Raw genomic sequence first — 27,034 nt, 5'->3', positions numbered from 1 at the left:
TGTGATTTTTGTGACATCATTGGTCCCTTTGTTTTGATGTCATAATTGCATATGTAGAATGCCACATCTGCTGAGTGTGAAATTTTAAGGGGCATCTCAGCAGCCACATTGGATTGAAGAAAAATATTAAATAATGTTTTCTCGCGAACCGCTTTATCACTCGATGTGAAACTTCATATTTGTCTTCAATGCTGTCGATTGTGCAAAGACAGCAAGTCTTCTTTGCTGTCTATAAGTGATTCTTCACCGTTGAGAAAGCCTGCTGTTGGCTTCGTGGTTCGGGTGGATGGCTTCGGATCCAAGGGTCCTGAGTTTTAGTCCCGTTGGCCACTAAATTAACCGCAGGTGGGGTTGACTGAGCCTGTTATCTTTCCGAGGTCGGCGAAATGAGTACCAGTGTATTGGTGCAGGGGCCCAGCATCAGTGGCACAGTCAGGCCCCAACAAAATGATGACAACCCAGCAGCCAAGCTGTTGTGTGTAAGAAGAAGAAGAAGAAGAAGAAGAAGGAGAAGAAGAAGAAGAAGAAGAAGAAGAAGAAGAAGAAGAAGAAGAAGAAGAAGAAGAAGAGGAAGAAGAAGTAGAAGAAGAAGAAGACCTGCACAACAGCAACCTCAAATTAAACTCGATGCCAGAGAACCTGATTCCCTGCACAGTGTTCAGGTCCATCCAGGAGAGCCTTCCTGTTTATAGGGTTGATGTTCTTGAAAATCCCTGTAAACCGCAAACACACAAACTAAGGGGGTGAATGGGGGAAATATGGGTTCAGGACTTCAACTTTAAAATTTGTCCAAACTGTACCCATAATTAACATGTTTGTGCATCGTTTTTCATGAGTAAAAGAGTTATGAAGAAAACATAAAATAAAGTATTGTTTTCCTCGATTAAGAAGAGAACATAAAGTTTATTTTGTTGAGTTTTTGAGCTGGGAGGAGGTTTTAGAGGGAGGAACATTCATCCCGAAGCTGTCTCGTCTTGGTTCGAATTCCGACCCAGATATAAACATCATCCTGGTGTCTCACAGGCAGAGTTTAACATCAGTGTGAGTGTCATCCCTCGGATACACGTTAAATTGGGCGTCCCGTCTACCAGCACGAGGTGGGGGACTTTAAACATCCCACGATGCCCTTCGCGAAGAGTGGGTGAGCTATCGCCGGCACCACGGCCAAATTCAAACCACCGTCGAGGAAGCATCTTGACCGCGCTGATGACGTCATGACAAAAGCCCATTCCGGGTCAGCTGATGAATTGTGTGCTCGTCCTGTCTTGGTCTCTCCAGTCAAGTTTATCAGAAATGATGTGAAAATCAGTATCAAGGTTCGTTGGTTGTTTCCAGATGTTTTTGGGGGATTTTACTTACAACAACATCAACAACAACAACAACCACAACAACAACAACAAAAGAGTCACCGGTAGTGTGTTCCGTTCGTTAATAACTATCGATTGCTGTGAGATCGTCACCTGTTAACTAATGTATCTTTTAACGAGGTTTTAATTGGTTATTATGTTATCAGTTGTGATGATTTCCTTTTTTTCTCTTGTACCTCAGGTGGGGTTAACGAGTCAAGATGGCGGCTGGAGTTCGGTCAGACGATGTTACAGGAGGGTTTGAGTGTTGAGGGTGAATCGGATTTTTTCTGGTATTCTGTGTCCATGAAGGTTATAATACGATCAGGTCTTTACTAAAATGGTCAATCTAACCGTGTGGGTGCTGGGAGATGGTGATGAGGGATGATCAACACTTCTGGTGATGATGACGAGGGTTCATCATGGAGGGTTAATCGAACGAGGAAGAGGGACGGATCACGGCGGGAGAGGTCTGAGGGGTCGGAACCCCCAAAGTGGTCAAGGCCCCTCTACCCCTGAAGAGAGCAATCACAAACTTGTTGTTATGGTTTGGGTTTTTGACGGTATCACACCCCTAAACCCTGACAACCCCATAAAAATGGCTCCAGTGATGAACAAAGAATTCGGAGATGTGTCTCGTACCAGAAATCTCAGATCTGGAGATCTCTTCATGAAGTGTAAATCAGTCGATCAATGGGACAAGGTGATGAAAACCCAGTATTTTGACGGGGTCCGTGTTTTGTGTCATATTCCGGAGTCTGAGGGAGAGTCGAGGAGTCATTTACCGGATTGATCCCTCCATTGAAATTGATATCACGAGTCATTTAGTGGAGGTTCGAGTTGTTGACGCCCGCTGTCTCACCACGGTCAGGGATGGGGTCAGAGTCCATACCACCTCGGTGGTTCTGTATTTTGACATTCCAATCCTTCCCCCGAAAGTGTTCTTGGACTATGAAGCCTTCACTGTACGGGAATACATTCCATCTCCCTGAAGATGCTACAAATGCCAAAAGTTTGGTCAAACTGCTCCAGCCTGCGGAGCAAACAATGCTGCAGCAAATGTAATGGACAGCAGGACTATGGAAGCTTCACTCATGAAGAAATGTTTTGTGTCAATTGTGGTCGTGACCACAGTGCAGCCTTCAGAGGATGTCCTGAATTCAGGAGAGCTGCCCGGATCCAACAGGTGAAGACCCCAGGAGAAACTGTCGTACAATGAGATTGTCCTGGTGGTCCCCAAAATTAGGAAAACTACGACTCCAGTCAAAGCTGTCGAGAGCATATCCATAACTGAGGGACCAGTTGACGTCTTCACCAAATCGGTGGGAGTCAAGACTGAGATGAAAGACGCAGAACGCCAAACCGAGAGAGCAACCACCAATGTGGTCACGAACTCTACTCAAGAGGGATTCCTTGGCTTCATCACTGAAGTCGTCAATTGTACATCTCAAGCAGGGAGAAGATCCGAAAAATCAATACCATCTCCACCGCAGCCTTCAAACATCTGGGCTGGGAGGAGTTTACTTTCAAGACGATCAACAAAATATTCAACCAATCGACCCATAAACACAGAGGGCCAGGCTCCAGGTAGTCCCAGGATTCTCATGTTGATTCATGTGAATCTTCCAATGATTAACACGAAGTGTCACACTCATGTGTCGGAACTTACTAAATTCATCAGCGATCTTACATCCACACTGGATATTATCCATTCGTTATTTAATAAACCTGGTTTAAAAGCCCCAATCGATTTAATATTACCGGTTACATCCTTCAATGTTCTCTCTCAATAAGGGAACTGGACACACTTTGTTAACTGAGCCAAATGTCCCCTCGATTCTCTAAATTTGTCTGAAAATTCAAAACGGAAATGGGGTTGGCAGTGTAGAGTTATTATTATTATTATTAATATTATTATTATCATTATTATTTTTTACTTTCTGTTCTTTACTTCATTTTTATTAATATATTTTCTGTTTTTGGCTGGAACCTTGAGTTCGGGTGCATGGTGTTTGTGGAGCCTCGTGGTTCTGACTTCACCAAGAAGAAGAAGAAGAACAAGTTGCAATGATAAACTATCCACAGAACGTCACGACGTCGTGAATAAATTGTAAGTGTCTTCGCCCGACCAGCGACAGGTTCTTCCTGCGGTTCCACGTGTGCAGGTACAGGCCGTGTCGGCTGTGAAGTCCTTTCCTCGTTATTCTACTTTTCTCTTGTTTGCTGCTGTCACTTCAAACGGTTATTGATGTCAATGATGGTCTTTCTGCATTTTTGTGATTGTCATTCCCCACGGTTTACTGTGACCACACCTCTCAGAACGTGACCTTCCTGCCGATGCCACCACGTCTTTGGCCGAGTGGCAATCCAGCTGGAAGTACCCCACCGTCATTGTGAGTGTTTACTGCAGCTTCTGTTCAACACGGCCATCCGAGCCGTGCTTGACTTCATACCTGGTCGTCCCGGACAAGCACCTCAGAATGAATGAGGTTGGTAACACGGGTTGCCCTCTACTTGTACTACCAAGGACATTGGTGTAAATCACACGATATTGTTGGGGTGAGAGATTGTGTTTTGAACCGGAATGCGACAAGGTGCTGTGTAGGTCGTCCGACTCACCTGTGATCTGTCCAGTCCAGGTTCGATTCCGGACCCGGTGTGACGTTTCATCACAGGATGCACCGTCCCTCGGATGGACGTTCACCAGGGTGTCCCACGTGATGTCATGAGATGTAAGCCAGCAGCCACCCCGGCCAGAGGGTACTTTGATGAGTAACTCGTCTCCCTGGTAGAACAACGTTCAGCCGCATTTTTCTTCAAAAGACGACTCGAAGATGGTTGTGGTTTGTTTTGAAATTTTGATTGAAAGGGTGTGTCACAATATGATGGTAAATGTTTTTTTATTCCATTTGATGAATATTTAAAATACTCCTGATTTTCTGCATGTTTAATATAATGCTTATTTTGTGCATAATCTCAAAGTTCATTGTCACCACTATTCTCATAATAAGGGAAAGTCTTTTTTTTGTGTATAATATTTTCAAAATTATAACAACATTGGCTTCATTTTTAATATTTGCCATCACTTGTGTCTGTCACTTGTCATCAAATGTAAAAATAGGACTGCGTGTCTGGAGTTCACACCTGGATCTAGAAAAACAGTCAGTCACTCACCCCTGGCTGACCTGTTCGACCCTGATGTTGTTATTGTCATGAACAAACTTTGGTTCGTCATGGTGATGAAGGTTGGGGTCAAGTTTCATCAAAATCGAGTGTTTGGTTCAAGTGATGACGAAAGTGTTCATGGACTGACTGACTCACTCACTCACTCACCTTCAGACACTGCTCGATCACATAAGCTCACTTGACTCAAGTCCAGGTGAGCTTGTGATTAGATTATTGTATTCACCAGACTCGGGGGCATCATGGTTGGAGTGTTCGTTCTGAATCTGGGAGGTCAGTGGTTAAAACCACAGCAGGGTCATACCAAAGACTTTAAAATGGTATGTGCTGCTTCCTCATTATCCGTGAGCGTCCGCTGCGGCTGAATGGACGTGTTGCTCGTTTTTCTGACACTGTTCCTGCCCACCAGATTCTCTCAGCAAGGGGGCCTCTTGAGCGGAGGAGGCCAATGGGCCAACCACGTGTGTGGTGGTTGCAGCAGGTTGATCAGCATCTCCAGAAGATGGAGATGGGCCAGGCATCTGCCTGGGGGATGGACAGACAGAGTCCCCTGGTGTACCGACGGAAAGTGGACGCAATGACACGCTGCTCCGGTGCATGCTCCCACACCTGACCTGACCTGCTTCCTCGCTTAACGCTCAGCATGTAAAAGGATAGAACACGGACAAACAACATAGCAAAGGCAATGACAAACCACCCAGTATAAACATTGCTGATAAATTGCTTTGACAGGACCATCACTCTGTGAAAAGTATGGTACATCAACAGGAAATTTGTCAAAATTATTCCGAATCATCCAAGAAAAGGATGACCCATTCCATTGGACAAAAACAGTGATACTCGTGCATTGTCCATATAAAAGGGAAACATTTTCAAGGAAAATTCAATTTGACAGAATGAAATCTTTCACCGTTCAAATACTGCATACAACATTACGACTCTCGTCAACTTCATATTGCTATCGGTCATGTTTCATGCACATCACTCCTCTTTATGGCACTCAGTCAAAGCAGTTCACGTATTGGGGAACAATGTCCTCACAAAACATGGACCTCTTGTGTAATGTTTTTTTTTATCACTTTTCTCATCATTATGTTTCTTCGAAGCTTGGAGCACTGCTCTTTCACTTGGGCATCAGAGTCTTCCGGGTTCTGCAATGAGGTATTTTGATAGCCGGAACATGTGTATTATTTAATACAGAGAAATCCAGGCAAGAAGTACGACAGTTTGTCACTGCAGATGAGATGGGTGATATCTCTGACTTGGACAGGTGCATCCGGCTCCTCGTACACCCGGTGTTCAAGGCTTCCATTGTCTTGCCTCCTCTGGCCACGTCCTACTGGATCCTTCCATCGAGGGTTTGGAATATGGCTTTGTCACCAGCTGAAGCATGGGTCAGAATGTATTGCTTGAAACCATCTTCAGTTGGTGGAAGCATGGTTGCTACTTTTTCAGTTTGAAGCCATGACTGCAGCGATCACCATCCATCCTTCCATTGGGACCATACTCTTTGCAGAGCGTTGGTGCTGCCTCAGCAGTCTCCTTGGCTATTGGGCATAATCCTGGACGGATCGCCACTCCAACACAGGATACCAGCAAGCTGGTACTCATTTTTGCCGAACTCGGAAGGAAGAGAGGCAGAGTCAACCCCACCTTGAATTAATTCAACAGTCAAGCAGGATTTGAACTCTGGACCCTCGGATCCCAAGCCCATCACTCGAGCCATTAAGTCACCACCAAGCATATCGATCACCACGAGTGCGGCTTTGTTTGGACATGTTGTTGGAGTAAGAGGACAAATGTTCTCGTCGAGGTCAGTATTGCTTCTCGCGAGTTCAGACAAATCACTTGGAGTCAAAATGTTGTTGTAAAGTTGAAGACCATCTTGTTTCCATTCTTGTAAAATGCACTCGCAGTGTCACAACACGTCGGTGAGTGTGAGGCTGGTCGGCACTGACATTTTTTGTTGTGCTTTTGCGATGTGATCTGCAGGGATGTATCTTTCCTGATTTACTGTTTTCCCAAAGTGACAAGCACAAACACATTCTCGCATTCATTTACTATTTATATTCAAGCACATACACACACCGCCTATATTTTCAATATGACATGGAAAGAACTGAATGAGTTGATGTACTTTAGATTGAATGAGTTGAAATGTGCTTGATCGTCAACATTTATACCATGAGGGGACTTTGTTTGAAGCTTGTTTATCCAGAACGACTCGAATCTTCGGATGTGATGTGTGATTGGTTTGTAATCGATTCGATTTCATCTATTGAGTGATTTGAATATCATCTATTGAGTGCTCTGGCAGATTAAAATGTTACGTAAGGAAGACATTTGCCCAGATTGGTGTGAAAATTTCTAATCTTTGACCATGTTATTGAAGTACTCGCAGATGTCCCCATGAACGACGGGTATGGGGGACAGGACGGATCACAATACTCGGTTACGGGAGTTTCTTTGGATGTTTTGTGCCGCATTCCACAGCTCAGTTCATATTGGTGGCGTGTCTGGGTGCCAATGGTGGCGGTTGAGAGGGGACGCTTTGGATTGTTGACCTTGACACATCGTGCTGGATGAGTAACACGAACGATTTGACATATTCATCGTTTCTATATTACCTCCATCAACAGATTAACAACATGGCAGGATAAAAGTCGTAAATTATGAGTTGAACAAACGTCCTGAACTCATGGACTTAGTTAAGTGAAGCACGTCGTCTGGGACCCGACCGTCGGTTTGGCCGAACGCTGCTGATTGTGACGTCATCAATTCCCTGTTTGAAAATGTATGCGGGAGCCAATAACGGCCGAATGGACGGCCGTGTCCCAGTCGGAGTGCTTGAGAATACGGCCCCTGTACGTATCGCCTTTGGTACCAATAATATTCCTTGTCTGAATTCTTGAAATAAAATTCTGTATTCTGTATTCGTAAATGTTGATCACTGTAGTTTGACATGCTACGGGACTTCTTTATAAACAATATTTTTTGTCTGTTTGGTGCATTTGCTGAAATTTTAAGTTGGCAACTGACGGTAGCGCGACTCATCACAACATTCAGCTGACCATGAGAGAATATGTCAGTTGGTAGGTAAATCCCAACTCTCTGGAGGGTTTGACTTTGGGCCTTGTTTGCAGTTATGCCGAATGCGAGCTTAATGGAGAATTGCCGGCGTTTCATTTGGAAAGTGTAAGTATTGTCAGTGGGAATGAGTGGGATGCGTGGAATGAACAGCCTTTTCCCTGCGTGCAGTCCAACGGCAATCTCAGCTTTATGACGTGTTGATGCAGTTCTGTGACAATGTACCGGGTTCCATTGCAGTGTCCATTCATCAGGTCAAAATTCCGCAGTAACGTAACGCAGCAATGTTTTTTTAGCACAATTTTGTGTTGAGGCATGCCTGACAGTGAAAAGATATTTATGAACTCCATGGGGAACTGATGACTCTCCTCTTCGATTGAATCTACACTTCGGTACTCCATGGCTTTGCCCGGAAATGTAATTTGACGTGGTTATTGATTATTTCAACCGCATCATTCGTTGGGGCAATGATAGCTCTTGAACACAGGCACTCCCGACCTGCAAATCTTTGAGTGAGTGAATCGAACATGAAGGAGACCAGGTCTGACAGTTGACAGGTTGACAAGTGGAACTGTTCTTCAATTTCGATGACCTCTGGTTCCATTGGGGAAAAGGGTGGCACAGAACCAGTTCCAACAGTATTGAGGTACTCAACAAAGTTGCTGTCATCATCGTTTTTAGTCCGCATGTTGTCTGTGAGGCACAACGTGTGGACGCTCTTCCAGATGTATGACGCTTTCAGGGAGGCTTCCACAACTTGGGGTCGGCTGCCGTGTGGTACAACAGGAAGTACGTGTTTCCAGTCCCCAGCAAACAGCACTGTGATGACACCAAACAAATGAGAATTGTTTTCGTTTGTTTTGAAGAGACCTGTTCAGGTATTCAAACAGGTACCTGTGGCCCATACGTTCCTCATCGATGATGAGCATCTGGGAAAGTCGAAGGAGCTTAGCGGTGGAGGCATTGTTCGAAATTTGGCACGTGAAATATTCGTTCAAGTTCTGAGGGATCTTACAACGCGAATGTAGCATATGCACATTGTGCAGCAGCGTGCCCGCAATCCCAGATAACACCGTCGCAAGTACATTCTTGTGCTGCGCTGGGACTGCATCAATTATGACATTGAGGAGATAGGTCTTTTCTGTCCCTCCACTTGCATTCAGACAGTAAAGTCTTCCTTCGTCGTCACGGACGGAAGACAGAACAACATCCAAGGCATGTTTCTGTGCATTATTGAACGTTGGATACAGAAGATCCACTGTTCTTGCCTGGGCATTCGTGTCGAAGTCCATTTCCTCCCTGAGTAATCGTGTCTATCTCTCTTCCTGAAGCATTTGAACTTTTGGTGCTGGAAGGAAAAAATCCTTGTTTATATCCATACCTTCTCGTTCACCGCATTCTTGTCGATACAGCAGTACTTTATTTTCGATGTTGTCCGATATAGTGTTGCAATTGTATCTCATCATAAGATCCCAGCAGAGTTCCAATTTGCATGATTGCCAGAACTGGAGCGGATCCAGAGGTCGACAGTACAGAAAAATGTTGGCAAAGAAGTTGCGCAGCTGATCCCCAAATTGCAGGTTTGTGGCTTCTTCCATGGCTCTGTTGATTTTGCCGTCGTCTGACAGCAGGCCCAGGTGGAGGCAGGCTTCCTGGAACGTAGGGCAGATGTGTTCTTCAATTATTATTTAATCTTCGAAGCTGGTGGCTCCACTCCAGTTGTACAAAAACATCCGTAAATGTTACAGTTCAGACTGATGTCGATTGAGCGTTATTGCAGTTACTCAACCAAGTGTTTGCGCAACAACATCATTATTTTCATCTCGATTGCCTCGTTTCCGACGTTGCGATTTCTTGTCTTTGGCATTCCAGGTAAAATATTGAGGGATGTTCCTGGTCGATGGATCAGTTTGATTAGTCATAAAGAAAGCCGTCAGCTTCGTTGTTGGTGGTCCTGTCTCAGCAACGTTGCGGATTCGTATTCTTCAAACAATACCATTTCTTCATCAGGCAGATGGCACGGTAACTTTTGAACAGCGGCGATTTTTGATGAATGTAAAATCCATAGAGTTTCCACAATGCTTCACTTGCGGAAATGTACCGGGCATTGACGAAATTCTTGACCTCCTTCAAAGTTGCAATCTCCTGTCCGGACTGATTCACGCTGAAAAATATTCGTTCCTGACCCTTCGTGACGGACGTGTATATAATAGGTACTTGACACCCTGAACAGAAGGAACGACCTCTACATTGATGTGGGCGTTGTTCCGCACTGACAGCTAAGGATTGTAGGATACGACGAATGAGTTGTCAACCACGAAATCTTTTGAGTTCACTTTGATACAGTGTGTGGCTCCCCCATCCCTTGCATGACGTCTCTTGTATTGCGAATAATCATCATCGAGCATTGTTATTGTCAAGCGATATGGTTTAGCGAAGACCTTTATGCATTGCCATTGTACACAGTCTCCTTCCATACACGGACTGTTTCGGTTGATGTTTCCACACGGTCCATCGATGTTATGAGACGTTATCACATTATAAAGGCTCGGATTTGTGACCCTATCAGGAATATCGGCTCGTACCACCTGATGGACATGTTCTGGACACGATGGCTTGGCTTCTTTGGCCATGATTAGCAAAATGTGGGCGTGGGTCAACCCATGCTTCTGCCATTCGATAGTCAAGGTGTGTGCTATCACTTTTCCAAGCAAATCTTTCTTGAGCAGATCTGTCATCAATGCATCCAGTTTAAATTTGAAAACACGACATGTGATGTTCGGTCTGTCATGTGGTCGCTCACCAGGAAATATGGATGACTGTATCCTGGGCCATTTCGGATTAGTTGTGAATGCAACTAAGTCATCCGGCTTACCTTGCACTTGCACAATGATCATTGCATTTTGGAATGCCTCCTTGTAGATTCGGGGTGACCCTGTGATCGTCGGTGGCAAAATGATCCTCCTGCCATGAACTGCATCGTCACCAGCGTGCACTGCGTCGTGTAGTCCGCTGTATTTTCTGCACGTATCGATTTCTGATTCATTTCAACCCACTGCAATGAAGATTTTTCGATTTTCGCCCTCTGATCGACCGCATATTGTTGCAGCAGTCGACAACTTTTCATGATGATGTTTTGTGAGTCTTTCCTGACCTGCAGGCGATGATGGTAATCGTCCAGAGCAGTGAGAGTACATCCACCTTCCTTCTTCAAATTCAGCTGCCATCCATCTTCTCCATTCAGGAAAAGCAGGAGGTAGTGGAGCGGATCGTACGAACGGTGAAGCGTGTTTATCCACTGTAGAGTCGCTCCTCTGCAATGTATAATGATTTACCTCCCTGATCCTGCTACACAATGTTCCTTGGATCATTCAAGGTTGACCACACTTCTGATCTCGAGACAAAAATGTTCCTGTGGAACAGGTAAGCAGAAATATATTTTATTTAACAGCAAGCGGGTGGATTTGGTTGGCAAGAAACAAAAAGCTTTAAAACAGGAACAAATACACACACACACACACACACACAGACACACACACACACAGACACACACACACACACACACACACACACACACACACACACACACACACACACACACACACACACACACACACACACACACACACACACACACACACACACACACACACACACACACACACACACACACACACACACACACACACACACACACACTGCTGGAATTATAGATAGATGAGATTTGTGCGTCATACCCTGAAACACAGAAATGCTCCTCAGAGAGAAAAAAGAAAGTGAACAAAAGTTGCTTCAAATTAATTCAAACCTCCAGGAAAATGATAATTTTTTTCAATCAGCCCAAAAATTGAGTCTTGGCACTCGATGTCTCAGCAACAGAACGCTGCCTCAATCGCTCCCGAAATTTTTTTTTCTTTGCTGTTCTGAAATATCTAATTTTTTTTGAGTTTCCTTGTTTTCCTGTGTTTTTTATCCCGTGGTTTTTTTTCCCACAGGTTTCTGCTGGCTCGTCATTCAACATCATCCCTTTCTTTAAAAATGTGTGTTGTGCACACAGCAATTAATTTTATCACACAGTGAAACATTTGTGTCGTAATTTTAAATAAACATTATAATAATAATAATAATAATAATGATACAGGCAAAATATTTGGTGTAATCATTTATTGTCATGGTTTCCTGTTTGCACATTAAAATGGGAAACATTGAATGGACTGTCATCATTATTTTCACCATCATCATCACAACTTTTTAAAGCCTGTTATCTCACCATCGTTGTGATGGAATTTGATCAAGATCTGTGGAATTTCAAGTGTAATTTTTATTGCAAACAGCGATACATTGAGTACACTGGAAGAGTTGTGGAAGGTATAATATGGTAAACCATTTATTTTTGTTGTTGGAACTTTCCTGTTTGATTCCTCAGTCTTCACTTGACAAAACATGATGTAGAAGTTTCATCGTCGTCGTCAGAATAAGAATCGTCCTCATCAAAGGCATTTACGAAATCTATCACAACGTGGCGGTTCCTGTCGGATTCAAACTGTGCCTCGGCCTTGCTTGATTCCGTTGAAACATCCGAGGAAGATTGTGGAATGGTGAAAACGCAAGACGATTCAACACTTGTGGTGTTCTGCGTCGATCCGTCCGTGTTTACCTGAGGGCTCATGCTTGAATGCTCATCTGAGAGCTCGTATACACCGAGCACCTGAATACAGCAGGTGGGTGATGGTGGTGTTGGTACTGCGTTCATTTTCTGTGGACTCTCATTCAAAAGTTTATCTGTGAGTCTATGAGCGTCTGCTTCAAGAACAGAGCATGCTTGTGGTTCAGGTGGTACTTCATTTCTGTGCTGAGGGTTTTCTGAAGTCTCCATTTTCTGGTATTTGATCGACTGGCTCGGTTGTCTCTTAATGATCTTGCTTGGTTTTCTTGCATTGCGCTTCCTGCCTTTGCTGGCCCTGCGAAGCACCAAAAGATTTAGATATTGTCAACATTCATTCTGCATGTACAACATTATGGATCAAGCAATAGAACAATTTACTGCCTTCTTTTGTGCACAACTGTTCAAAGATGGCCAGGTATTCATTGCATATGCAAATCTCCTCCCACCCGGAAAACACCGAGGAAGACCCGAAGAAGGCGGGTAATTTACTTTGCAAATATGAGAAAATTTTGGGTATGAATGTTAACATTCGATAAGGTGAGACTGGTACGGCCTTGTTCATCTTCGACAGTTTTCTATGATGTATTGGATGAGATCATTGGAAGATGAATAAGTTAAGGCCGGCCTCTGAGATTACCTTCAAGGGAAATTAAGGTCCAGGGAAGATGCCTGTATCCCATTTGTAAGGGGGGTGGGAACGACGATGGTGTCATGTGCCGTGTTTAATTTGCCGTGGTCGGTGATAATTTTAAGGCCTCAACCACCGTGAGAAAACACGAAGATTTAAAACTCCATTGCATCCATTCAGAGTTTGAGGTTGGGGTTAAGTTGTCAGTTGCTGTGTTGATGGAGTGTCAGCACCGTCCATAATTCGTGAATCATTCAGATAAGTTGTATTTTGAGGTCCTCCAATTTTTTGAAACCAGTGAGGTCCAGGTAAGATGTGCTGGGAGCGGCTATTTTATTTTCGTGGAAGACTCTTGCAGGAAGGGCAGAGCCTTTGTGGTGGGCTGGCTGATAATTAGCTGAGAGCACGCAAGTTTGTGAGTGAATAAATTGAGTTGTCCAAATCTGTGACAACAAACGGGGTGTTTGATCTGAAGCAACGGGATGGAGCCTTTTAATTGGACAAGGATTTGAAGGCTTCAAGGTATATCAGTATGATAGGAAGGAGAGAATAGCAGGAGTGGAGGAGTCCAATGGGCCGACCAATGATAGGAAGGAGAGAATAGCAGGAGTGGAGGAGTCCAATGGGAATAGCAGGAGTGGAGGAGTCCAATGGGTCGTGGGTGCAGCATCTCAAGGAGATGGGGAGGGGCCAGGCATCTGCCTGGGCGATGGCCAGACCGTGGCCCCTGGAGTACCGGTGGAAAGTGGATGCAGCAACGCGCTGCTCCGGTGCATTCTCCCATACCTGACGTGACGTGACCATGTGCCGTTCTGTTTAATGTGCCGTTCTGTTTGATGTGCCGTTCTTATTTATGTGACGTTCTACTATACGTGTCGTTGTACCATATGTGCCGTTCCAGTTATTTCATAGAACAGTACCCCTGTAAAGGTAGTGAGTGGCAGCAGAAATAGTGGATAGGTTGAAATTGGAATTGGATAGGCACCAAGAAACATTGGAGATGGAGGTGTGCAGGGTTATTGGCAGGACTGGTCAGGAGCTTGAGTGCGGATGGGTGGTTGTCAACCTGTGCTGAGCGTGATGTCTGTGAGAGGGTCTCGTCAAAGGATTGTTTGTGGCCAGTGTTGTATTTTTTTTTTATACCTTAAAACCGCCTTTGCACCACCCTCCCCCCCAAAAAACATTTCCCTCCCCCTCATTTTTGACACCCTTTTGATATCCAAGAGCCTGCCACATTTTCTCATCCCAACTCTTCCCCCGATGAGGTCATTCTGACGGATTTATTTCATCTGGTGTTTGTTGGCGGCGAATGGCCTTCTCCTGCATCTACTATTCCTGGTATTCCTTGTTATCCTGTTCAGAATACAGGAACAAATTGATAAGCGTTTGGCTTGATTCCCCTTTAAATCTCAGTCGTCTGTGGTCTTGATTAACTGGCGAGGTTCGTCTGAACTTCAACTGCACAGTGATCTCGTTGCGGTTACGGGTGGTTCTTGTCCTCATCCTAACATGCAGCACAAACAGATCTAATTCTAAATGTAGTTTGTGTGCTCACCTGCTTCGAGAAAGGAATGTATGTTGATAGCTCTGAAATCATCTTACAACTGTGTACATGCTGAGTGAATTAATGAGGATTTTAAGTGAAGTCGTCACCAACTGCAACCAAATAAAGTCGTCATACTTACTCCTTGAGAGATCTGAACTTCGCGAAGAGGTAAATGAAGAGCAATATGAAGAAGAAAATAATAGCGCTTAAAGCTATTATCACCTCGACAGCAATCCAGGAGAATTTACTCGCTGCTGGAGTGTTTCTGTTGTTTTCTTTCCTGTCAGACACTACAACAGAAAAATGTTCATTATTTGCAGTGATCAATGAGAATAACTAAAATACAAACAACACATTTTTGACTGATGTGGCGGTGTCACAGAAATAACCTTCAGAGAGTGGCACACCTGGACCTTCAAAATGCAGAATTCAAAATCATTTATATTGTTCTCTCCATGTTATGTTTGTGGGCTGGGGATCAGGAGTTGAAATGAAAGACAAAAGCACCGTATGTGTTTTGCTGAGTTTTTTTCGGACTAAGTTCTTATCAAGGAGTTCATGAACAGCTCGCACACAATAAAAAGAAAAGTAGCTTTCAATTCAAAGTACATCGCCCCATGACAAATAAATAAATCATAAATCCTCCAGCACGCAGCACATGGAGTCGGAATTGGGAAGGAGCGGAGAGAAATAATTGATTGATTAAATGTATAATTAAAATAAATAAAATAATTGGGAGCCTGTTGTTGGCTTCGTGGTTAGGGTGGTGGCTTGGGATCCTCGGGGTCCTGAGTTTGAGCCCCGCTGACCGCTGAATTAGTATCGGGGGCTTGACTCAGCCTGTCATCCTTCTGAGGTCGGCGAAGTGAGCACCAGTATACTGGTAATTATCCCTGTGTGTCGAAGGCGACTCAAGGGTTGGCGTCAGGAAGGGCACCCGGCCGTAAAAACATTGCCACAAGAAAGGGTACCATGATGGGAGCCCGTCAAAATCTGACCCCTGCTCAGGGAAAAAGCCTTCAAAATGATGTGATGATGAAATAATAAAATAATAATAATTAATTTCACAATTCATGGCATACCAAAAGGTCACTGTTTCATCTGCATCTGTAATTTTTTGAAAATTAAGTCATTTCTCAAAAAATGAATAATTAATTGATTAATCAATAAATTAAAAATACCCTTTTGAGATGAATCACTTGGTCACGGTCATGTCCAAATATCAGCTTCCAAGCTCAAAAGGTGCCTGAGATAATGCCCAGATGAGAAATAACATAAATAAGTCATTCATAAATTGATCGTAATTAATTGATTCATAAAAAATATCGTTTTTGCCAAAGCACATCTTCACTTTTGTCCCCAAATTTCAGCTTCCCAGCTCAAAGGATATTGCCTGGACAAATAAGAAAACAATCAACGAAGAAAACAAACAAACGGAGTAAAAACTGGGTACTCCCTTCCTTGTCCCCCAGCAATGACATCATGCATCACCTGTATATGGAATAGGGAAGGAGTGGTGTACAACGAGAACGGCACTCGGTGGAGCGTAGTACCTCCGCCAGGCCGTACGGTTTATGTTTTGTTTCCATCCCACTGATATGCCGGATCTGCAACCGAACCATTCGTCCCCCCGTCCCACACCAAAATATAATTTACTTGTCCTTGTCACTTTCCCAACTCATCCACAAAGTTTCGTCCGAATCTGTCCACAACTTTTTGAGATATCGTGCTATGTATCGCTTTTTATCCCATCTTTCAATGGTGAAGAATCACTTTAAAAATTCTAGTATCAGGAGCTGGATCTTCACCAAAATCTACTCAATTTGTCCTTGTCAGATACCAAACTGTTCCCTCAAATTTCTTCCGAATCTGTCGATAACTTTTTGAGATATTCTGCTCACAGACAGACAAACGTGAAAACGACCTCCGTTAACCTTTGGTGGTGGAGGGCATGAGCATGATTTGAAAGAGAAGATGGACAGGTTGAGTGTTGAATAATCCTTCAAACATTGCTCCAATTGTTCCATCGAAGTCGGACCTGGAAAATTGTGTCTGCTTGTTGTATTTAATCAAAGAAAATGAGTACCTATTTATGGGACACCTTGTATATCCTCCAACCCCCCCCCCCCCCGCCACTCTCCCTAAATCATCCTCTCCCTTCCCTGCTCCCCCTTTCTTCCTTGACAGTTCCACAAGTATCACGTACAAACTTCTTGGTCAATCGCCCGTTGGAAGCCTTCCATCGTCTATTACCATGGTTACACAGTATCACCATGGTTACACAAATCAAAACAAAACATGTCCATCGATCTCACAGTTTTGTTCAGAAACGATTAATGAGGAACAAACGATGAAGTTTTTGAATGTCGAAATGTTTTTGACATTGAAATCTGGAAATGGATGTGAACAACAACCTGCACAACCACAAAATCCCTTTCATCAGTATTTGCACAAATTACCTTTTTGAAGATGGAAGTCCTGTTCATTGTGAGAGTTCCCTGGATTCTCTGGAGGGTGTTTCTCCAACTCCTTCTCTCGAGCATTTTGAAGGAAGTGAAAACGTTTCAATCCCATTTCCATGTTATCCAGGAGATGTTTGAGAGTTGAGACGATGTGTGTTGTTTTGGTTCGAGGTTCTCCTTGAGTGATTGTTGCCTTTTCCAAGTGAAGGGTGTTTTCATCGTTTGGGAGAGTAACCTCGTTAACTATGGCCGAAGTCAGGTTTTCGATCGCCAGTTGTACAGGTTCTTCCAACATGAATTTGGGTAGTTCTGTAACCTGGTCTGAGAGAGGAAAAAAAAAAATAATCATGGACAGGTAATAATCAGGTAAACAGGTAATCATGGACTTGAACAGTGAAATGTAATGTTACATCCAAGTGAGATAAATCCGTGAAGATGTCTCGGCAAAACAAATCCACATTGAAGTTTCTTTTTCAAACCCCGTAATTGTTCAACATTCAACTCAAGAAAACCTTGTAGATTGTCTCTGAAAACCTTCATGTAACTCCAAAATCGTTTTCAACAGTCCGAAGTAATCACAAAGGCTCCAGAGATTCATCGTTTGTAGTGCAAGTGAAGCCCAAACCTCCTCACCTTGCATTGCAGTTGTTGTTGCCACACAAATACAAATGAGGTTCACAATGAACCACAAATGATTCACACATTGCACGAGCTTCTTCATCTTTGGATATCACCATCAACAAGACCGCGCACAACAGGAGTGTTCAGCACGACAAACAGAACACGTTTGGAGCAAAGAACAAACGTTGCCATGGACACCAGCGTGTTGACGGTTGTCATGACTACGCATTTGACGAGGAAAACAAGATGTGCAGTTCGTTGGAAGATAAATCAGAGTCTGTCATTTATTTATTTGTTTTTAAACAGTTGAATTTCCCAACTCCTCTTCTTCTTTTTTCGGCTGCTCCCGTTAGGGGTCGCCACAGCGCATCATCCGTATGATCCGCATTATGATTTGGCACAGGTTTTACGCTGGATGCCCTTCCTGACGCAACCCTGGTCGCCTCTTTCGACACAGGGATATGGTACACCTATTCTAACCGGGGCATACACCGGGCCTAGTGCACTGGTACTCACTTCGCCGACCTCGGAAGGATGACAGGCTGAGTCAACCTCCTGGTGTGTATTAATTCAAGCGGCCGACGGGGCTTGAACTCGGGACCTTTTGGATCCCAAATCACGACCCTGATCACTACGCCAACACCAGGCGAGTTGAATTTCCCAACATACCTTCAAAACTATTGTAGATTGCCTGAAATTCAACGAAATTTGTGAAAATTAAACAATGATTGAGGAAACAGTTTTCCTTGTTGTTTCTCGATGACTTTCCTGCACTGTTGAAATTCTGTTTGGATTTCACCACCTCGACTAATTATCTACCAACTGAGGCTGGCAGGATGGCCCGAGAAGTATGCACACTCGCCTCAAAGCTGTCTTACATGGGTTCGAATCCCAACACAGCGATAAACTGTCATCGGTGTTTCACAGGTCAGGTTATTCATCAACGTGAGCGATGTCCCTCGGATGGACATTAAACCGGACGTCCCATCTGCCAGTGGTTGGTGGACGTTAAAGATCCTATGGTGTCCTTCGCGAAGAGGAGGTGAGCTATCGCCAGCACCATGAACAAATTCCAAACTGTTACCTGAACCCACAACAGAGGGCACCACATCAGCGGCACAGCCGCACCCTCATCCAACGATACCACCCAGCAGGCTTGTGCTGCTTACAAAATAATAGGAAGTTTTCCAGTTTTTTTCCATGCGAAACGGAAATTTGTGTAAACATAACAAACCACACGTTTCTTAATCCGCACAAAGTATAAAGTCATCCAGACGATGAAGTGTGATGGACACTCATCACTCAATGTGCCCGGGGTCCTTTTTATTACCCTTGCCGAAAGAGAGGGTGTTGCATTTGGGTTTGTTTGTTTGTTTGTTTGTTTGTTTGTCTTTGTCATTTGCAAAATCGAAGATTTTTCAAGTATATTGGTTCGTCCATTTTGTTATTCTGTCTGTCTGTCTGTCTGTCTGTTTGTCTGTCTGCGTGTCTGTTTATCGCCTACAAATTTAAAGAGGATTTATATTTCCGATCACTGAATTCATCCACCAATTATTTTTGAGGTCAACATGCACCAAAAGGTCAAAATAGGCCAAAGGTGAACAAGTAAGTTGGGATTTCTAAAATCCTCAATTTGCATGCGATTGATTTCAAATTTGTGGAGAATTTACATTTCAGGTCACAGAATTCAACCACCAATTACTTTGGAAGTCAAAATCGGACAAAAAGTCAACAAAGGCCGAATTTCTAAAATTGTCAATTTTCATCCGATTCACTTGTGATTTGAAGAGGATTTGCATATTTGGTCATTGACTTCAACCACCATTTATTTTTGAGGTCAAATCTGTTTTATGGATTTTGCAAGTGTCGTGCTCTGCACGACGTCTTCTTCTTGTTTCTTTGTTTGTCCGCACAGAGCTTTCGTAGGTTTTCTCCACAACCGCTTGTCAGATTGAGACAATTTTCACCATCGGTGCGACTGCTCATGCAGATTGTTTTAATCATAATTATGACGTCATAGATCACATGGTGTCGCAGGCATGCTGGAAAAACTGAAAAATTTTGGACCTCTTTATCTCTGAAACCACAACAAATCCAAAAAAATTGATCTTGGCACACGGCATGTACTCCTCATGGGAGATAGTGTGATTTTTGTGACATCATAGGTGCCTTTGTTATGATGTCATAATTGCATATGTAGAACTCCACATCTGCTGAGTGTGAAAATTTTTTAGGATCATCTCGGCAGCCATATTGGATTGAAGAAAAATATTAAATGATGTTTTTTTTGGAACCGCTTAATCACTCGATGTGACACTTCATATTTGTCTTTAATGCTGTCTATTGTGCAAAGACAGCAAGTCTTCTTTGCTGTCGATAAGTGATTCTTCACCGTTGAGAAAGCCTGCTGTTGGCTTCATGGTTCGGGTGGATGGCTTCGGATCCAAGGGTCCTGAGTTTTAGCCCCGTTGGCCACTGAATTAACAGCAGGTGGGGTTGACTCAGCCTGTTATCTTTCCGAGGTCGGCGAAATGAGTACCAGTGTATTGGTGCAGGGGCCCAGCATCAGTGGCACAGTCAGGCCCCAACAAGTCAGGTGAGGAACACTCACCCCAAAGCTGTCCCGTCTTGGTTCGAATTCCGACCCAGATATAAACATCATCCTGGTGTCTCACAGGCAGAGTTTAACATCAGTGTGAGTGTCATCCCTCGGATACACGTTAAATTGGGCGTCCCGTCTACCAGCACGAGGTGGGGGACTTTTAACATCCCACGATGTCCTTCGCGAAGAGTGGGTGAGCTATCGCCGGCACCACGGCCAAATTCAAACCACCGTCGAGGAAGCCACTTGACCGCGCTGATGACGTCATGACAAAAGCCCATTCCGGGTCAGCTGATGAATTGTGTGCTCGTCCTGTCTTGGTCTCTCCAGTCAAGTTTATCAGAAATGATGTGAAAATCAGTATCAAGGTTCATTGGTTGTTTCCCGATGTTTTTGGGGGATTTTTACCAACAACAACAACAACAACAACAACGGCGGATGAGTAACCGGAAGCTTGTTCCGTTCGTTAATAGTTATCGATTGCTGTGAGATCGTCAGTTGTTACCTTTGTTAACTCGTGTATCGTTTAACGAGGTTTTAATTGGTTATTATGTTATCAGTTGTGATGATTTCCTTTTTTTCTCTTGTACCTCAGGTGGGGTTAACGAGTCAAGATGGCGGCTGGAGTTCGGTCAGACGATGTTACAGGAGGGTTTGAGTGTTGAGGGTGAATCGGATTTTTTCTGGTATTCTGTGTCCATGAAGGTTATAATACGATCGGGTCTTTACTAAATTGGTCAATCTAACCCTGTGGGTGCTGGGAGATGGTGATGAGGGATGATCAACACTTCTGGTGATGATGACGAGGGTTCATCATGGAGGGTTAATCGAACGAGGAAGAGGGACAGATCACGGCGGGAGAGGTCTGAGGGGTCGGAACCCCCAAAGTGGTCAAGACCCCTCTACCCCTGAAGAGAACAATCACAAACTTGTTGTTATCGTTTGGGTTTTTGACGGTATCACACCCCTAAACCCTGACAACCCCATAAAAATGGCTCCAGTGATGAACAAAGAATTCGGAGATGTGTCTCGTACCAGAAATCTCAGATCTGGAGATCTCTTCATGAAGTGTAAATCAGTCGATCAATGGGACAAGGTGATGAAAACCCAGTATTTTGATGGTGTCCGTGTTTTGTGTCATATTCCGGAGTCTGAGGGAGAGTCGAGGAGTCATTTACGGGATTGATTCCTCCATTGAAATTGATATCATGAGTCATTCCGGAGAGGTGGGAGTTGTTGACGCCCGCTGTCTCCCCACGGTCAGGGATAGGGTCAGAGTCCATACCACCTCGGTAGTTATATATTTTGACACACCAATCCTTCCCCCGAAAGTGTTCTTGGACTATGAAGCCTTCACTGTACGGGAATACATTCCATATCCCCGGAGATGCCACAAATGCCAAAAGTTTGGTCAAACTGCTCCAGCCTGCGGAGCAAACAACATTGCAGCAAATGTAATGGAGAGCAGGACTATGGAAGCTTCACTCATGAAGAAATGTTTTGTGTCAATTGTGGTGGTGACCACAGTGCAGCCTTCAGAGGATGTCCTGAATTCAGGAGAGCTGCCCGGATCCAACAGGTGAAGACCCAGAAGAAACTGTCGTACAATGAGTTTGTCCGGATGGTCCCCAAAATTCGGAAAACGACGACTCCAGTGAAAGCTGTCGAGAGCATATCCAAAACTGAAGGACCAGTTAAATTTTTCACCAAATCGGTGGGAGTCCAGACTGAGATGAAAGACGCAGAACGCCAAACCGAGAGAGCAACCACCGACGTGGTCATGAACTCCACTAAAGAGGGATTCATTGGCTTCATCACTGAAATCGTCAATTGTACATCTCAAGCAGGGAGAAGATCCGAAAAATCAATACCATCTCCACTGCAGCCTTCAAACATCTGGGCTGGGAGGAGTTTACTTTCAACACGATCAACAAAATATTCAACCAATCGACCCATAAACACAGAGGGCCGGGCTCCAGGCAGTCCCAGGATTCTCATGTTGATTCATGTGAATCTTCCAATGATTAACACAAAGTAAAACACTCATGTGTAGGAACTTACTAAATTCATCAGCGATCTTACATCCACACTGGATATTATCCATTCGTTATTTAATAAACCTGGTTTGAAAGCCCCAATCGATTTTAAGATTACCGGTTACATCCTTCAATGTTCTCTCTCAATAAGGGTACTGGACACACTTTGTTAACTGAGCCAAATGTCCCCTCGATTCTCTAAATTTGTCTGAAAATTCAAAATGGAGATGGGGTTGACAGTGCAAAGTTATTATTATTATTATGTTTTACTTTCTGTTCTTTACTTCCTTTTTATTCATATATTTTACCTTTTTGGCTGAAACCTTGAGTTCGGGTGCGTGGAGTTTGTGAAGCCTCGTGGCTCTGACTTCGCCAGAAAAATGAGGAAGAAGAAGAAGAACAAGTTGTAATGATAAACTATCCACAGAACATCACGACGTCGTGAATAAGTTGTAAGTGTCTTCGTCCGTCCAGCGACAGGTTCTTCCTGCGGTTCCACGTGTGGAGGTACAGGCCGTGTCGGCTGTTAAGTCCTTTCCTCTTTATTCTCCTTTTCTCTTGTTTGCTGCTGTCGCTTCAAATGGTTGTTGATGTCAATGATGGTCTTTCTGCGTTTTTGTGATTGTTATTCCCCACCGTGTTCTTTGACCACACCTCTCAGAACGTGACCTTCCTGCCGACGCCACCACGTATTTGGCCGAGTGGCGATCCAGCTGGAAGTACCCCACCGTCATTGTGTGTGTTTATGGCTTCTTCTGTTTGACTCGGCCATCCGAGCCGTGCTTGACTCCATACCTGGTCCTCCTGAACAAGAACCTCACAATGAAGGAGGTTGGTAACGCAGGTTGCCCTCTATTTGTACTACCAAGGACATTGGTGTAAATCAGGATATTGTTGGGGTGAGAGATTGTGTTTTGAACCGGAATGCGACAAGGTGCTGTGAAAGTTGCCCTACTCACCTGTGAGCTGTCCAGTCCAGTTTCGATTCCGGACCCGGTGTGACGTTTCATCACAGGGTGCACCGTCCCTCGGATGGACGTTCACCAGGGTGTCCCACGTGATGGCATGAGATGTAAGCCAGCAGCCAGAGGGAACTTTGATGAGTAACTCGTCTCCCTGGTGGAACAACGTTCAGCCGCATTTTTCTTCAAAAGACAACTCGAAGATGGTTGTGGTTTGTTTTGAAATTTTGATTTCAGGACGGTGTGTCACAATATGATCTTGAATTTTTTTTATCCCATTTGATGAATATTTAAAATACCACTGTTTGATTTTTCTGCATGAATAATATAATGCTTGTTTTGTGCGTAATCTCAAAGTTCTTTGTCACCACTATTCTCAAAACTAGAACGGGAACTCAGTAGAGCGCATACCTTCGCCAACGCTACATCCCCCCCCTCCAGAAACCGTTGATTGTGAGGGTATTTAAACCCAAACCACATCTGCCATCTAATATGTGTTATGATGGATTCAAAACATTAAATTTCCTGTGTCATATCGTATATCATAAGATTGGGCATTGGCAATTCACTACATTTTGGCATTGGTTGCATGCAAATTGGATACAAATTGACTGCGCTGTGGTAAAAAGACGATTTTGACCTTTTCATGATCTTGACCTTTGACCCGATCGCCTCCAAAATCTAATCAAATGGCCCTGGGATAATAACCAATCATCCCACTAAATTTTCTGCGATTCAGTTCAATACTTTTGGAGTTATGCGAATAACAAACAAACAAACAAACACACATTCACAAAAAAATAAATAAATAAATACAGTGATCAAATCAAAACAAAACATGTCCATCGATCCCACAGTTTTGTTCAGAAACGATTAATGAGGAACAAACGAAGAAGTTTTTGAATGTAGAAATGATTTTGACATTGAAAGCTGGAAATGGATGTGAACAACAACCTGCACAACCACAAAATCCCTTTCATCAGTATTTGCACAAATTACCTTTTTGAAGATGGAAGTCCTGCTCATTGTGAGAGTTCCCTGGATTCTCTGGAGGGTGTTTCTCCAACTCCTTCTCTCGAGCATTTTGAAGGAAGTGAAAACGTTTCAATCCCATTTCCATGTTATCCAGGAGATGTTTGAGAGTTGAGACGATGTGTGTTGTTTTGGTTCGAGGTTCTCCTTGAGTGTTTGTTGCCTTTTCCAAGTGAAGGGTGTTTTCATCGTTTGGGAGAGTAACCTCGTTAACTATGGCCGAAGTCAGGTTTTCGATCGCCAGTTGTACAGGTTCTTCCAACATGAATTGGGGTAGTTCTGTAACCTGGTCTGAGAGAGGAAAAAAAACAAACAAAAAGTTAAACAGGTAATCGTGGACTTGAACATTGAAATGTAATGTTACATCCAAGTGAGATAAATCCATGAAGATGTCTCGGCGTAACAAATCCACATTCAAGTTTCTTTTTCAAACCCCAAAATTGTTTAACATTTTCAAAATTTTTTTGTTTTCGACTGCGATTCAGGAAAACCTTGTAGATTGTCTCTGAAGATCTTCATGTTACTCCAAAATAGTTTTCAACAGTCCGAAGTAATCACAAAGGCTCCAGAGATTGATCGTTTTTCGTGAAATTGAAGCCCAAACCTCCTCACCTTGCATTGCAGTTGTTGCCACACAAATACAAATGAGGTTCACAATGAACCACAAATGATTCGCACATTGCACGAGCTTCTTCATCTTTGGATATCACCATCAACAAGACACGCGCACAACGGGAGTGTTCAGCACGACAAACAGAACACGTTTGGAGTAAAGGACAAACGTTACCATGGACACCAGCATGTTGACGATCGTCATGACTATGCATATCACGAGGTAAACAAGATGTGCAGTGGGTTGAAAGATGAATCAGAGTCCGTTGTTTATTTATTTGTTTTTAAACGTTTGAATTTCCCAAAACACCTTCAAAACTATTGCAGATCGCTTCAAATTCAACGTAATTAGTTAAAACTAAACAATTATTGAGGAAAACAGTTTTCCTTGTTGTTTCTTGTGACTTTCATTTACCTGCATTGTTTAAATTCTGTTTGGATTTTACCACCTGAACTAATTATCTACCAACTGAGGCTTTTGTCCCCAAATTTCAGCTTCCCAGCTCAAAGGATGGCTGATATATTTACTGGACAAATAAGCAAACAAACAAGCGGAGTGAAAACTGAGTACTCCCTTTCTTGTCCCCCATCGATGACATCATACATCGCCTGTATATGGAATAGGGAAGGAGTGGTGTACAACGAGAACGGCACTCGGTGGAGCGTAGTAATCCGCCAAGCCGTACGGTTTACGTTTTTTATCCATCCCACTGATATGCCGGATCTGCAACCGGACCATTCGTCCCCCCGTGCCACACCAGTATCGAATTTACTTGTCCTTGTCAATTTCCCAACTCGTCCACAAAGTTTCGTCCGAATCTGTCCACAACTTTTTGAGATATTGTGCTATGTATCGTTTTTGGTCCCATCTCTCAATGGTGAAGAATCACTTTAAAAATTCTAGTAACTGGAGCTGGATCTTCACCAAAATCTCCTCAATTTGTCCTTGTCAGATACCAAACTGTTCCCTCAAATTTCTTCCGAATCTGTCCTTAACTTTTTGAGATATTCTGCTCACAGACAGACAGACAAACGTGAAAACGACCTCCGTTAACCTTTGGTGGTGGAGGTAATGAGCATGATTTGAAAGAGAAGATGGACAGGTTGAGGATTCAATAATTCTTCAAACATTGCTCCCATTGTTCCATCGAAGTTGGACCTGGAAAATTGTGTCTGCTTGTTGTATTTAATCAATGAAAATGAGTACCTATTCATGGGACACCTTGTATATCCTCCAACCCTCACCCCCACCCCCATCTCCTCCCCCCCCACACTCTCCCTAAATCTTCCTCTCCCTTCCCTGCTCCCCCTCTCTTCCTTGACAGTTTCACAAGTATCACGTACAAACCTCTCGGTCAATCACCCGTTGGAAGCCTTCCATCGTCTATTACCATGGTTTCACAGTATCACCATGGTGACACAAATCAAAACAAAACATGTCCATCTATCCCACAGTTTTGTTCAGAAACGATTAATGAGGAACAAACGATGAAGTTTTTGAAGATCGAAATGTTTTTGACATTGAAAGCTGGAAATGGATGTGAACAACAACCTGCACAACCACAAAATCCCTTTCATCAGTATTTGCACAAATTACCTTTTTGAAGATGGAAGTCCTGTTCATTGTGAGAGTTCCCTGGATTCTCTGGAGGGTGTTTCTCCAACTCCTTCTCTCGAGCATTTTGAAGGAAGTGAAAACGTTTCAATCCCATTTCCATGTTATCCAGGAGATGTTTGAGAGTTGAGACGATGTGTGTTGTTTTGGTTCGAGGTTCTCCTTGAGTGTTTGTTGCCTTTTCCAAGTGAAGGGTGTTTTCATCGTTTGGGAGAGTAACCTCGTTAACTATGGCCGAAGTCAGGTTTTCGATCGCCAGTTGTACAGGTTCTTCCAACATGAATTTGGGTAGTTCTGTAACCTGGTCTGAGAGAGGAAAAAAATAAAATAATCATGGACAGGTAATAATCAGGTAAACAGGTAATAATCAGGTAAACAGGTAATCATGGACTTGAACAGTGAAATGTAATGTTACATCCAAGTGAGATCAATCCGTGAAGATGTCTCGGCAAAACAAATCCATATTCAAGTTTCTTTTTCAAACCCCATAATTGTTCAACATTCAACTCAAGAAAACCTTCTAGATTGTCTCTGAAAACCTTCACGTAACTCCAAAATAGTTTTCAACAGTCCGAAGTAATCACAAAGGCTCCAGAGATTAATCGTTTTTAGTGAAAGTGAAGACCAAACCTCCTC

General features: G+C 43.5%; 1 protein-coding gene and 1 long non-coding RNA gene across 5 annotated transcripts; one reads left to right on the top strand and one right to left on the bottom strand.

Moving 5' to 3' along the window:
* Positions 1-991: 991 nt before the first annotated feature.
* LOC147023207 (uncharacterized) lies at positions 992-23,479 on the top strand. 4 transcript variants are annotated; one of them, XR_015060072.1, is made up of 4 exons: positions 1,423-3,511; positions 3,666-3,835; positions 22,839-23,008; positions 23,193-23,478. It is a non-coding gene; the product is annotated as an uncharacterized LOC147023207 (long non-coding RNA). The 4 variants fall into 4 exon arrangements; XR_015060070.1 differs by lacking the exons at positions 22,839-23,008; positions 23,193-23,478 and adding an exon at positions 992-1,316 and having other exon boundaries at positions 1,549-3,511; positions 3,666-7,726; XR_015060069.1 differs by lacking the exons at positions 22,839-23,008; positions 23,193-23,478 and adding an exon at positions 993-1,411 and having other exon boundaries at positions 1,549-3,511; positions 3,666-7,726.
* Positions 11,766-26,725, bottom strand: LOC147023206 (uncharacterized). The gene is made up of 5 exons (XM_085888387.1): positions 26,381-26,725; positions 24,139-24,462; positions 16,916-17,239; positions 14,596-14,746; positions 11,766-12,577 (listed from the first exon to the last, which is right to left on the bottom strand). The coding sequence occupies exons 1-5, from the start codon at positions 26,676-26,678 to the stop codon at positions 12,046-12,048; spliced, it is 1,629 nt and encodes a 542-aa protein (XP_085744513.1). The 5' UTR covers positions 26,679-26,725; the 3' UTR covers positions 11,766-12,045.
* Between the last annotated feature and the right edge of the window lie 309 nt (positions 26,726-27,034).

Source organism: Eptatretus burgeri, chromosome 7, assembly GCF_056783735.1.
Source record: "Eptatretus burgeri isolate ZD-2024b chromosome 7, Ebu_testis_v1, whole genome shotgun sequence".
In the NCBI taxonomy this organism is placed as follows: Eukaryota; Metazoa; Chordata; class Myxini; order Myxiniformes; family Myxinidae; genus Eptatretus; species Eptatretus burgeri.
The sequence above is the reverse complement of the archived record's forward strand: the minus strand, read 5'-3'. Positions and strand labels throughout refer to the sequence as shown.